The 12,158-nt window shown below is 52.1% G+C and overlaps 2 protein-coding genes across 2 annotated transcripts; both read left to right on the top strand.

Annotated features, from left to right (window-relative positions):
* Positions 1-288: 288 nt before the first annotated feature.
* LOC104639018 (olfactory receptor 52B2-like) lies at positions 289-6,326 on the top strand. Its single transcript, XM_075742992.1, has 2 exons — positions 289-423; positions 2,210-6,326. The coding sequence occupies exon 2, from the start codon at positions 2,245-2,247 to the stop codon at positions 3,217-3,219; it is 975 nt and encodes a 324-aa protein (XP_075599107.1). The 5' UTR covers positions 289-423; positions 2,210-2,244; the 3' UTR covers positions 3,220-6,326.
* A 4,332-nt stretch (positions 6,327-10,658) lies between these two features.
* On the top strand, positions 10,659-11,615 carry LOC104639017 (olfactory receptor 52B2). Its single transcript, XM_010306982.2, has one exon. The coding sequence runs from the start codon at positions 10,659-10,661 to the stop codon at positions 11,613-11,615; it is 957 nt and encodes a 318-aa protein (XP_010305284.1).
* Positions 11,616-12,158: the final 543 nt, after the last annotated feature.

The following is a 12,158-nucleotide window of genomic DNA, read 5'->3' as shown; positions in this document are numbered from 1 at the left end:
GGGGAGGTTTCACCCGGATAACAAGAGAATTTTCACCCTGTGGGGGATAAACCACTCCCGGACATCAGAGATGCTCCTCTGGAGCCTGGGAGCGCTGCTCGGCGGCCCGCTGTGCCGGTCCTCACCGCAGTCAGGAGACGTAGCCGGTGCCCAGGCAGGGACAGAGTAAAAACACTTGCAATGCAAATGATGGGAAAGCAGGAAATATCTTGACTCACCTGGGAGTGCTAACTGCTGTTAATCTTTAATGCACTAGAAATTTAAACTTCCACAAGTCAACGGGCTGATGTTCCTTCTGAGATTCGGGAGGGGGAAGGATTAATATCGTCGGCCCTCGGCAGCACAGACAGGGATTCGCACTCCCCCGCAGCTCCGCGCTGATCAGGGCTGAGGTTCCTCATTCCTCTTCGGGGCTGGCCCTTGGTGAGTCGTTTTATATTAAACACTGGTGTTTGGGGCAATGCTTTCTTGTTTGAAAAGAATGAAAGGAAGTAAAGCAGCACGTGAAAGAAATACATTTTCCTATCACTAAGAAGCGGAGGTGTAAAGTCTTGATGAACTGCTTTGTAAACCAGATGCAGTCAGGCATCGGCTGGCATTGGTGCCTGGGAATGTTCCCAGGCTGATTTAATTTACAATTATAGACCTAGCCTATCTTTATTCACCTTGGTTAAATTACACGGTTTTAAAAGTGGAAGAGGCAATTGGATAAATATTTGTGATGAGCTGAAGATCTTTTCTATACTGACCAATGTTTCAGTGGACTTTGGGTTCATAGAGGACAAGAATCCTTAATGGAAACACTTAGAAATGGAAACACATCTTGCACTTGGATGCCTGCAGCTTGCAATAAAAATAAAACAGGCTGCAAGCAGGTCTGAAGAATGAAGGTTTAGCTTTGGTCCATCCCAGCCCTGGCCTAGGCTTTTTCCCGTGTGTGACAGATCATACATGGGGGATGGAGTGGGGCTGCAACCGGGCAAAATGGGTGGGTGGGGGGCACATGAAACCAGCAGTCCTGCAGCGTTCCTTCTCCTCCAAGCCCTTCTCATGGCAAAGCGCCCAGACAGGACTCCGCAGGCTCGGCTTGTTTGCGTTACCCAAATCTGCAAAAGTGCCCTGAGGCTGATCAGCCCTTCCTGGGACTGTGCTCCCAGCTCGGGCACTTTGGGAACCGGGACGGCTCAGGACGCTGAGCTCAGAGGCTGGCAAGGTCCCGTGTGGGCTGAGCATCCGTGCAGAAGTCTGCGCTCGGGGCGTCTCTCGAGTATCGCTGTGACTCGGCTGCCCTGATAGCACTTGTCGCCTCGCGTTTTGGGCCAGCGGTGCTTTGTCCAAAGGTCATGCTGTGCAGCCCAACCGTGTCTTTGCCCCTCTTTATGAAGGAGAGGAAAAGGAATGAAGGAAAAGGCAGGGAATCTGCCAGGTAAGAGACTCGCTCCAGGTCGTTCAGGAAGTCTGGGCATGGGCCAAAAGTCCAGCCTAGCTCTTCCCTTTCCCCCTCGGTGTTTGCCGGTGTTTGGGTCTCTGAAATCCCTGTGGGATGGGGAAGAGGCACAAAAAACACTTTGTGGTGTTTGCAAACAGGTGAACGTGTTTGTTTATCAAAGTGGAAATACCGGGAGTAATGTCCGGCAGGAGTTTCAGGGGTGGTAGTTGAATGTCAGCCACATCCTGGACACTTACCAGTGCTGGTACTGGTGCAGTTTTTATTCCTATCTTAATAATTTGTGCAAGGAGCTGTCAGAAATGAACTGGTCACTGATCTGACCAGAGCGAGACATTGCATTATTTCATCTCCCTGAAGAAACCCACAGCCCTAACAAAGACACATGGCTTTCCAGGTGCACGCAGGATATAGAGCCTGATGACAGCAACAAGGCAAGTAATTATGGCTTTTACAAGCCTTTTTGTGACAATGGGTAAAGCGGAAATAGAAAAGGACCCGGGCTGTTCTGCGGTGCAGATGGAGGGACAGAGAAGAAGATTTTCTTACGGACACAGTTTGTAGGGTTGATAGGAAAGAATGAATTGATTGCTTTGCACAGCAAAACACAGCGCGTTAACCCCTCGGCCTTCAGAAACGGCTCAGGCTGGAAGGCAGTAGCAAGTAGGACATTGTATGCACCGAGTGGTACACACTCGTAGGTGGCCATGGGCTGACACCAGGCTCAAGAGGCATTATTGATCCCTTCTCTCTCTCGCACAGAGCAGAGTCAGGCTGACACTGAGCACTGCAGCACCATGTATGAGCTCAACGAAAGCAGCTTCGATCCTATCACCTTTGTTCTGACGGGCATCCCGGGCATGGAGGAGTCCCACATCTGGATCTCCGTCCCCTTCTGTCTGATGTACATCACGGCGGTGTTTGGCAACTCTGTCCTTCTCTTTGTCATCATCACGGACAGAAGCCTCCACGAGCCCATGTACCTCTTCCTCGCTATGCTGGCTGTTGCTGACCTCATGCTTTCCACCACCACGGTGCCCAAAATGCTGGCCATCTTCTGGTTCAGTGCCAGGGAAATTTCCTTCGATGCTTGCATTACACAGATGTTCTTCACCCATTTCAGCTTCATCGTGGAATCGTCCGTTCTGCTGGCGATGGCGTTTGACCGGTACGTGGCCGTCTGCGACCCGCTGCGGTACTCTTCAACCTTAACCCCCTCGGTGATCGGGAAAATAGCTGTGACTGCCGTTGTCCGGGGGTTCTGCATCATGTTCCCACCCATCTTCCTCCTGAAGCGGCTGCCGTACTGCGGGCACAACGTCATGCCGCACACCTACTGCGAGCACATGGGCATCGCCCGCCTGGCCTGCGCCGACATAAAAGCCAACATCTGGTATGGGCTGACAACGGCTCTTCTCTCCTCCGGCCTGGACGTCGTGCTCATCGCTGTCTCTTACGCTCTGATCCTCAGGACCGTCTTTCGGCTCCCGTCCCCAGAGGCTCGTCTCAAAACCCTGAGCACCTGCGGCTCCCACCTCTGCGTGATCCTCATGTTCTACGTGCCCGCCTTTTTCTCCTTTCTCACGCATCGGTTTGGCCACCACATCCCAAGCCACGTTCACATCCTCCTGGCCAACCTCTACGTCGTGGTCCCACCGATGCTCAACCCCATCGTGTACGGGGTGAGGACAAGGCAGATTCGGGAGCGTGTTGTCCGCCTCTTCTGTCCCACGGGGGACTGCCCCTGCCCCGGCTGGTGGAGCCGGTGCTGAGTGCTGCCCCGGGGCAGGGGGGTACGGGACAGGGTCTGGAACGCAGCACCAAGCGCTGCAGCACTTCTCACCCTGGAGGAACAGGTTTGGCCAAGAGGTTCAAGGGAAGCTGAGGGTGGTGGGATTTCTGGAAACGTGGGTTTGGGTCATCAGCCCCTCTATCGCTACTGGTTTCTCCTAGAGATGCTTCCCCTGAATGGTCCATAGAGCAGAGACTGGTCTGAGTTCAGCTGAGGAGCATCAAGGCTCTTACATCTGCTGATTTACCATCACCTACTGCTGCTGATTTTGTTTGCTGTCCTACAGCTTCGTTTCTGTTTGTTCCTCCACCTGTTATCTCAGTGCCTAGACTGTGAACACCTCGTTGGTCATCAGACCGGAGCCTGGTACACGAACCATATCTGGATGGGCAAAGTGCTGTTTACCGTGGCACAGATGGTGGTCTACTCCCCCCCCCCCCCCATCTTCACAGGTATAGCTTCACTGCTGAGGGACCCTGGCACCTCTTGCTGCTGAAGGTGTTTACATGCTGAAGAGCCCTGTGAGGTCGGGACAGTCTTTATTGTCCTGTGTTTAAGGGAAACAGATAGCTTAAACCATGATGACCAAAACTGAATTCAAGCTTCTAGAGTCAAGTGCAAAGGGACGATGGTCTCCTACATCCTACACATCCCACAGGGATGTTTTCTGTCTTTGCAGGAACACCGCGCTGCTGAGCAGTGCTCAGTGTGAAGTACATTGCACCTCAAGATCCTTTCCTGACCATGCGGCTGGCTGATTACCCGCCACTTTGTTGCTGTACATTTGATTTATCCTTAAACACCAGCATTGTTTTGTTGAACTTTTTCTTGTTCCTCTCATTGGTGTATGCACCACTTGCATCAATAATACCTTCTTCTACCTGAAGCCAGTGGCAGTCTGCCTCAGACTGTTGTGAAAAGCAGCGCAAACATGAAGAGCGAGCGCCATATATTGCTGGAGGAGCAGCAAGGACAGCTCTCTGCATCTGTAACTTCATCATCAACCTGACCAGCAAGGAGAGCCCTCTTCCTTCCCTCTCCTGTCCTCAGCAAAGACAGCGGTGCAGGCTGTCAAACTCCTCTGCTGCCTCTGCTTCGGTGAATCTCGTGAGTGGCAAGGTCAGAAAGAGGAGAGACTCTCATCTCACTGCAGTGAGCACCAGCACTGCTAAAGTGTCCCAGGGACATAAAGACCCGTGGGGAGAAGGGAGTGCAGGAGCACTGGAGACCTCACGGGGAAGCTTCCCAGAATTTCAGGTCTCTGCTGGAAGGTCGGTGTGCTCTGCACCACTTCCGAGGTGGGTGTTTGCTGCATCATTATAAGATGGAGGACTGTGGAGACTCTGACCCCAGCAGCCACAGTCCTGTCAGGAACCTTCTGGTTCCTGCAGGCTGGGCTACAGCAGGAATGGGCTGTTCCCGCATGGCTGGAGCTTCTCGGTCCCATGGAAGAGTCACAGCAAGGCTGTCGTCTGCCTCGCTCTCATCACCAAAGCACAAGGCCCTTTTGCCCAGTGCTCTGCATAGCGTTGACTTGGTGGGCAGCGCACGCTCAGATGGGACCCATCTGTCTTCTCGTCCTGACGGCAGAGTCCTGATGGCCATTCTGGCTCAGCTGTTCGACGCCAAGGCTTCTGACACCTATTGCAAAAATTGCAGTGCGAGTTGCTGTTGACTCCGAATAGGTGATGCTCTTGGTGCTTGCGCAGGGCTCCAGAGAGCAGAGACGGCCGCGGCGGGTCTCAGCGTGTCAGTTCTCCTGGGAGCGGCTGAGCCTGCTCCCTGCCCAGCCCCGGCTTGGCCAACGTGCGGCATTGAAGAGGTCCCACTGCTGCCCCTCCATGAGCTCCTCTGGCTCTGGTGGCTTCGAGAAGTTGTGACGCACTAAACCACCAGTATCCTTCAAAGCTGGGGCAGCAGTTTCCGTTCCAGTGGGGAGAAGCTCTGGGATGAGGAAGAGGAGGCAATGCACCAGAGCCCAGCAACCTTTCCTTCATCCTTTCCTTCGTGTTTTACTGGCTGGGATGCTGACACAAACGCTTGCTTCTCCTCTCCGCATCATGCCTACTGTCGGCTGCACTTCTCTTTTACACACCACTCTGAGGCACAGGGGCTGAGCACTTTTTGGTCCCCTCCTGAGCTCAAAGGCTTCCTTGGGTCTGAGCAGTATAACTCTTCCTCCTCCAGGCACCAACCAAAGTCTCGAATGCAGCAATTAGGGAGCCCTTTCTGAGGGCCCACGCTCTGCACTCCAGCTCTCACAGCAATGTCAGGAGCCGGGATCATCAGCTGTGAGACCTGAAGGAGGGTCTGGTGTGTTCATGTCGATAGTCACAAGATGGAGCAGACCATCCAGCCATTTCTGCGGAACATCCTTTTTTGCTGGGCTAAAAGGGTGGAGGGCACTTGCCGAGCCCGCAGCCTGACTGTGCTGCAAAGCCGTTTCAGACCGGCCCGCGGCAGGGAAGCCGCCTCGAAGGCAGCCACTGCCGCACGGCTGGACCTCGGAGGTGCCTCCTTGGAGGGGCTGGTGACCCTGGAGATGCCAGGGAACGGCTTTCCCTGGCTCCAGGCTCCACAAAGTCTCATGCCCTGCATCAGGGCTGGGAACCAGCAGGTCGCTGAGGGCTCCGGTTGGGGCCGATCCAGCCCAACATCCCTGATTGAGAGCAGCAGCAACGAGCGCTCTCGGTCCGGGCTTGCTGGCAGCTGAATGATGCAGGAGATGACACCGATACAGCAGCCAAAACCCTGCTCTGCTCCAGCCATCCCGGTAATGCTGCTACAACTTCAAAATAAAAGGGGAAGAAAGACATTCACAATTTCAGATCAAAAAACCCCAAAAGGTTCTCAACTCTTTCAACACTTTTTTTTTTTTTCTTTCTTTTTTTTTCCTGATTTCATCAAAGGTGGGAACCCTGTGACAGGCACAGGGGAAATGAAAGTCTGTTCGTTAAAAGCTGTTTGCTTAACAGTGATGATAACAGAGCTGGTTACAAAAGCTGCTCATATCGTTGGATTTTTTTAATGTCCTCAAAACATTGGTGTTTGTGTTGGCTTTCTTAGCAAAAGAAAGAGTATTTACACAGAGCGGTCTGCGTGATTTCTGATAGGAGACAGAGCTGTGAGAAAGAAAATGTGTGACAGAGCAAGTCGTTATAGGCAGCACGTGAATACATTTAGACTGAAACAGATGCTTTAAGGTCTTCAGGGCATGGAGGACCTGGAGAGGCTGCACAGCGGCTGTCACAGGGGTGACAGCAGGTTCGGAGGCAGGGGCAAGGTGCGAGACAGCTCGTGACTGCAAGAGACTTGTTCGCCGATTCGGGTCTCCTCCAGCCCTGCCTTCCTTCCTGAAAACAAGAACTTGTTGACAAAGCAACCTGCGGCTGAAGAGTTTTCTCCTGAAAGCCTTTTGGCCAGCTCTCATAACAGCTGAGCTGCCACCTGAATTTGTCAATATTAAAGAACCATATTGCTCACTGGTGTCTCTGTTACACGCCTTTACCTCACACGGTCATTTCTGCCGCCTTCTTCACTGCTTCCCCTCTTTGGACTCTCCTCAGCGATGAGCTTAGGCACGTGCTTAACTCCGAGCACAACGGCAGTGCAGCCAAAACGAGCGTGTGTGCTCAGAGGTGGCATGAACCCGAGCACGGTCCTGAGAAGGGACCCTTTTGTAAATGCCCAGGAGTCTTGCTCCATCATCATCTTCATCGTGGAGCTAGTGAGAGGCAGGATCTCCCTGGGCAGGTGCTGCACAAATGCAAAACAAAAGACCTGCCTCCAAATTGCTTCCAAACCAAGTATGAACAGTGGGAAATGGGTGAGGAATGGCAATAACAGGAGAGTGCTGGCCCGCGTGCGAGGTTACTGCTTGGGGTGATGTTCCTCCAGTGAGTGGTCCTCAGCGCCCAGGGATCCTCCCCCAGGGGCGATGCATTCCTGCAGACACCCGCCGTTCACCTTTATTTTAGCAGCCAGCTTGGTGGGGATGGGATGTGGGTCAGTGCACCAGATGAGTGCATTTCATCGATCCTTCTGCTACTCTGGGTTTCCAGGAGCAGTTTTATACAACTGAGGAGGCAGTTTTAAACTGACAGCCCTTGCGCTGCTCTGCTCCTTGGATGGATGTGGCGGCCAGGTCAGGGAGCAAACGGCAGGCAAATGTCCCCGAGTCAATGAATCACTAGCTTGGCAATTAACGTCCAAAGGGGCATGCATAATGGGATATTAGCCAGCTGATCAGGAAGATTTATATTGCTAATGTGGTTAAAATGTTAGCTTAATAACTCACACGAGCTGTGAAACCAGAACTTCTGTACTTTGTATTTAATTTCTCACTCTTGAAAGATCTATTTTTTTTTTTTTTTAGCTCAGTTGATGTGGTAGGCTATTGTAGGCATGTTTGGATTGCAAGGACCTTTTCCTGGAGAGGAGGAAGGGATCTTACTGAAGTTTTTTCACAGCATCCACACAGCAAACGCAAAAAGTAAATGAAATCTCAGAAACTTTGGGAGATAAGTGGAAGTCAATGGAGTCACTGTAAGAAACACTCCTCTGTCCTCAGCGAATGCGTGGGCAGGTTTTCACGCTTATGTGCACTGAGAAGGAGTCAAGCCTGCGCCTGAAGTGGAGATCACGCTTCGGGTTTGTGCTGAGTCAAGCTCTAAGCATATGCTTTAAAGGAAAATGCTCTTCAGCTGTACTTGAATGCTTTGCTGAATAGACAGAGAGAAGCACAGATTTCATCGTGAACAAAGCCTTGAGTGTTCTGAGTTGAAGTACCACATTTCCATTCATTTTTATTGCTGTTTACGAACAATGGTGCTTTATTAATTGTTCTTTGTCCACAGAGCTCTGTGGGTAATAAATTAGTGTAGCAAAGCTTAATGATTTTACTTCATCTCACCTCCATCATCATAATGTCTTTGCAAATGCTAGTTAATTAATAAAAATCCACACTACACGACAGGCAGATAACAAATAAAACATCCTTGTAAGCTGTCCTGTCTAAAATGAGAAGGTAACTCAGCAGTCAGGAAGGAGTTATTGGTTGACTGGTTTGCTCTCATGTGTTAGAGGTCCCTCCCGGTCCCCAAAGGTCCCTGACAGCTCTCCCGAAGGGTCGTGGCCGTCAGGAAGCTGCTGATTGCGGTTCCCCTGGCCCAGTCTGCTCAGGGCGTCTGCCCGTTTCTGGAGGAGGAACAGTAAATCCACCGCTCTCTTCTAAAATCAGAAACGAGGACAAAATCAGCTAAAAGGTTTATAGCAGGAGTATCTGCTGATCTCTAGCTCAGAGCTCCCAATTTCCCCTCCATCGTGGTTCACAGAAAGCTAAACCAGGTGCTGGTCCCAAAGCACTGTCAGTGTAGGGACAAGGACGAGGTAAAACTCACACCTGATCGACAGGTCCCCGCTTGCCCCAGGCTGGCTCGTGCATGGCCCTGGGAACCCCTCTGGGATCCAGGACCAGGCAACGAATTTTGCAGAAGTTACTGAGGCCGGGGTGGTGACGAGTGATGGGGTGATTCTATGATTCTGTGATTCACCAGGGTTGCTTCAGGGACAACCTGGAGGTCTGCTGGGCTTGTGTAATCCCCACCCAATTAGCGCAGTTGTAGGAAACACCCAGGGAAAATGAACTGGTGGTGTCCCTGATGCTCTTCGCCACCTGCGCTGGGGTATGAGCACCGTCATGCGTGCCCTGTGGTGCCCCAGGACACTCTCCGGACGCAGTGTAAGTAGCCAGGATCAGGCTCCCATTGCTGGCACCGGAGGTGGGTGAGTTGGCTGGGTCATGGAGCTCTTGTTTCAACTGGGTTTGGTGAGGTAGAGGTGGATTAGAGAGGTGGGGAGATGGTAGGGGTCCCTGCAGGATTTATTGTGTGATACCACTGCCAGAGATATGTAAACATTTCCTGGCAGCGGTTCTGTCTGCGTTATCGGAAACTCCCTGCCTAAGCGTGTCAGGGAGGGTGCTGGGCAATGTGTTTCTCAAAGGGATGGAAGGAGCATGCTCCTCCTGCTCAGTTCTTCTAGACATAGTGGATGTAAAGGGATTTCACTTGGAGCAAGGATGGACTTGCGTTCTTCTAATACTTAAAGCGCACTGGGTGGGAGCTAGGACAGAAGTTTGCCTGTAAATTTTCCGTATTCTCTAAAACAGTAGTCCTCAGTGCCAGGGAGTTCAGGAGGTTTCATCATTTATTTTTCACTGGCTCAATAGAACCTGGCAATTGAGCAGCAGCTCAGAGCCCTGGTTCTCGCTCCATGGACATAAAGCATGAGGCGGCAGCCCAGGACACGCAGCTGGTTGCTCCCCATGGCACTGTAAATCCCCCTTTTAGACCCTGCACATTCTGATAATGCCCTGCTGCTGGTGGCTTTTAATTGTGTCTCTTTGCATATCTGACAAGAGAATTTCTCCAGATACCTGGGTGATGGGACACTGCTGTCTGGGGCTCTTACAAAGCACAGCTTTTAGGATGAAAGAGGTTCTCCCCTGCCTTTCACTCGCCTTGCTCTTGGTGGAATGAGCTCACACAGTTACAGAGGCAGATCTTTTGTAGGGCTTGATACAGGCAGGCAAAGTCCCAAGAAGGACAGGACTGAACCAAGCTTAGGAAGAAATTCTTCCCTGTGAGGGTGCTGAGGCCCTGGCACAGGGTGCCCAGAGAAGCTGTGGCTGCCCCTGGCTCCCTGGCAGTGTTGAAGGCCAGGTTGGATGGGGCTTTGGGCAACCTGGGCTAGTGGAGGGTGTCCCTGCCCGTGGCAGGGGGTGGCACTGGGTGGGCTGGGAGGTCCCTTCCAACCCAAACCAGTCTGTGGTTCTATGAAGCTCCTCGTGTCCTGATTTGGTAGGCAGCTTTCAAGCAGCTCTGAGTCACTAACACTGGGTGTCCCAGAGCAGGATGAGCAGTGCACATGGCTTCTTTGTGGCAGTCATGGGAGAGCAGAGAATTTTCCTTACTGTATTTCCAACCGTGGAGATGTCTCAATTGCAGCATAAATGGTGGTGACATCCAAGTATGTCAACCAGAGAAGCGTTTATGCGATCACTATTTCAAGAATGAATCTCCTATATATTTTGCTCTAGTTCCCAGCAGCTGCAGGCAGTTGCAGGCAGAAGACTTTCCTTATTTCAAAGACTCAAACAGCAGAAATGACAGTACCTAGCCGAGATGAGGAAACCTGAATAGTGGAGGGGAACCCTGATGGAGCACATTGCCCAATATTTAACACTTTCAGATAAGATGTGGTTCAGAAGTTTAAGTGTCTGTGCCATGAGCAATGCTAATCATGAGTTCAGCTCCCCCTTTGTATCCTGGGTGTAGTTCAGCTGCTCTTAGAGCCTTTCTTCCTACCATTACACAGCTCCTGCAAGCGAGAATCAACATAAAGTTGTTGCATCGAGTCATGTCGGCACCCAACCTGTCTGGATCGCACCCCACATTCTTCATCTTGGTGGGGATACCTGGGATGGAGAAGTCTCACACCTGGATCTCCATGCCAGTCTGCGTGATGTACTCTGCTGCCCTTCTCGGGAACTCGGTCCTGCTGGTCACCATCGTGAAGGAGCGCAGCCTCCATGAGCCCATGTACATCTTCTTGTGCATGCTGGCAGTGTGCGACCTGCTGTTGTCCACTGCCACCGTGCCCAAAACCCTCGGTGTCCTCTGGTCTCTGTCCACCCAGATCTCTTTCAGTGGCTGCCTGGCGCAGATGTTCTCCATCTATTTCATTTTTGTAGCAGAGTCGGCCATTTTAGTGGCGATGGCCTTTGATCGGTACATCGCCATTTGTGACCCCCTGCGATACACGGCCATCCTGACACGCTCCGTCGTGGGGAAAGTTGGCGTGGTGGCATTAATCAGGAGTTTCTGCATCATGTTCCCCGCCATCTTCCTCCTCAAGCGGCTGCCCTACTGTGGGCACAACGTCATGCCCCACACCTACTGCGAGCACATTGGCGTGGCCCGCTTGGCCTGTGCTGACATCTCCGTCAACATCTGGTACGGGGTAGCTGCTGGCTTCCTTTCAGCTGGCTTGGATGCCATCTCCATCGCTGTCTCCTACGTGCTGATCTTCAGGTGCATCTGGGGGCTGCCGTCCCCGCGCACCTCCCCCAAGGCTCTGCACACCTGTGGCTCCCACCTCTGCGTCATCGCCATGTTTTACACGCCAGCCTTCTTCTCCTTCCTAGCGCACCGATTTGGCCAACACGTTCCTCCGCACATTCTCATCTCCCTGGCCAACCTCTACGTCGTGGTGCCGCCCATGCTCAACCCCATCGTGTATGGGGTGAGAACCAGGCAGATCCGGGAGCACGTGGCTCACCTGCTCAGGCTGGGGGGCTTGGGCGGCAGGGCATAGCTGGGCAGGCACCAACAAGCAACTGGGCTGGTCTACCCATGAGAGGGGTGAAATGAAGCTTTGAAAAGAGGGAGATGCATGAAAGACAGCGTGGCCCTGATCCCACCCTGGGTGTAACTGAGCCAAGTCCAGCAGGACAGGGGCCTCCAACTCCCCAGACCTCCTCTTCTACCATTTCCACAGAGGTCTGTCTTTGGGCGGCCAGCTAGGAAGGAAACCGGGAGCAAAACTGGGAGCAAATCTTGATATAGCATCAGCTGTGGTAATAAAAATGTCACTTTATCTGTCATCACTCTTCTTTCAAGTATCTCAAAATGTTTCTCCATATTCTCACTAGTAACACCGGTAAGCGGGTCATTAGTATATTTTCTCTAGTAGGGCCACATTTACTGATGTGTGGGAGGTGTGGCCAGCACATTGCCCCGGGATGAGGAAGATGGCATGGGTTACTAGGGAAATACAGGCATGGGCAGTGACATAACATTTATGTTGGTGAAAGCTGAGATAATGGTTTTGAAACCTGTGTAGTGGTGGTAGCAAGTA

This window comes from Balearica regulorum, chromosome 1 (genome assembly GCF_011004875.1).
Source record: "Balearica regulorum gibbericeps isolate bBalReg1 chromosome 1, bBalReg1.pri, whole genome shotgun sequence".
Taxonomy (NCBI): Eukaryota; Metazoa; Chordata; class Aves; order Gruiformes; family Gruidae; genus Balearica; species Balearica regulorum.
This window is presented reverse-complemented; position numbering and strand designations above follow the sequence as displayed.

Coding starts and splice junctions, on each gene's coding strand:
- LOC104639018 (XM_075742992.1), top strand. CDS start 2,245: ATGTATGAGCTCAACGAAAGCAGCTTCGATCCTATCACCTTTGTTCTG.
- LOC104639017 (XM_010306982.2), top strand. CDS start 10,659: ATGTCGGCACCCAACCTGTCTGGATCGCACCCCACATTCTTCATCTTG.